General features: G+C 66.1%; 1 protein-coding gene across 1 annotated transcript in view; it reads right to left on the reverse strand.

The window, feature by feature from the left end:
- LOC104132661 (cytohesin-1) overlaps window positions 1-814 on the reverse strand; it is a 22,215-nt gene that overhangs the window by 5,870 nt on the left and 15,531 nt on the right. The window contains exon 3 of the mRNA XM_035901676.1: window positions 13-115. Within this exon, the coding sequence (XP_035757569.1) occupies window positions 13-106 (94 nt within the window). The 5' untranslated portion in view covers window positions 107-115. The remainder of the gene's footprint in view (window positions 1-12; window positions 116-814) is intronic.

Here is an 814-nt window from a genome sequence, read left to right on the forward strand (position 1 = left end):
AGGCTGGCGAACTGCCCCGCTCCCTGCCCAACCCACCCCACCGTACCTTCTTGGGATCCATGTTGAACTTCTTCCTGCCCATGGCCACCTGCTTGTTCCTCTGCATGTTCTTCCTGCAAGGCACAAAGCAGCTCTGATCGCCCCGGAGGGACCTGGCTGCCTCCTGCCCGCCCCCTCGCCCCTTGGGCCGAGCACTGCGGGGAGGGGTCAGCCTGGACCGGACGGGAGCCAAGCAACTTTGCCCATGCCAGGCCCCCTGCGTGGAGCCTGCACGGGGCGAAGCTGGAACGCTGCTGCATGTCCCTGCCCTGCTCTGCGGCAGAGTGGCATGGGGCAGCTCTCGGCCTGCTGGGCCCCAGAGCAAAGAGGAGCTGCCATGCCCCATCCACGGTGTCACCCCGTGCAGAAAGGGGGGCGGGTACAGCATCCTGGCAGGTCACCTCTGCATGGTGGGGGGCTAGGGCGAGCTGGGTGCGGTGGGGCTCTGGGGAGAGCAGCCTTCAGGCCCCAGTGGGGCCAGAGTGAGGGTGACAGCCTTCATGCCCCAGTGGGTGATTGGAAACGACACTGGGAGTCAGCTCCCATCAGCTGCCGGGACCCCCTAATCCCAGCCTGGCACTGCCTGCGCCAGCTCAGAACAACAAAGTCCGACGGTCGCTGTGGCCAGACAGAGGGGCTGAGGCTTGGAAAAACAGACCTTCGGAGCAGCAGGTCAGACTGGGGTCCTGCCACCGCTCCAAGGAATTTAGAGTGCCTGGGAAAGCCACCCGCACCAGCACCCACGGGATGGGGCTGCGCTGCTCAGCCGCCCCCG

Source organism: Egretta garzetta, unplaced genomic scaffold (assembly GCF_000687185.1).
Source record: "Egretta garzetta isolate BGI_Z169 unplaced genomic scaffold, ASM68718v1 scaffold1351, whole genome shotgun sequence".
Taxonomy (NCBI): domain Eukaryota; kingdom Metazoa; phylum Chordata; class Aves; order Pelecaniformes; family Ardeidae; genus Egretta; species Egretta garzetta.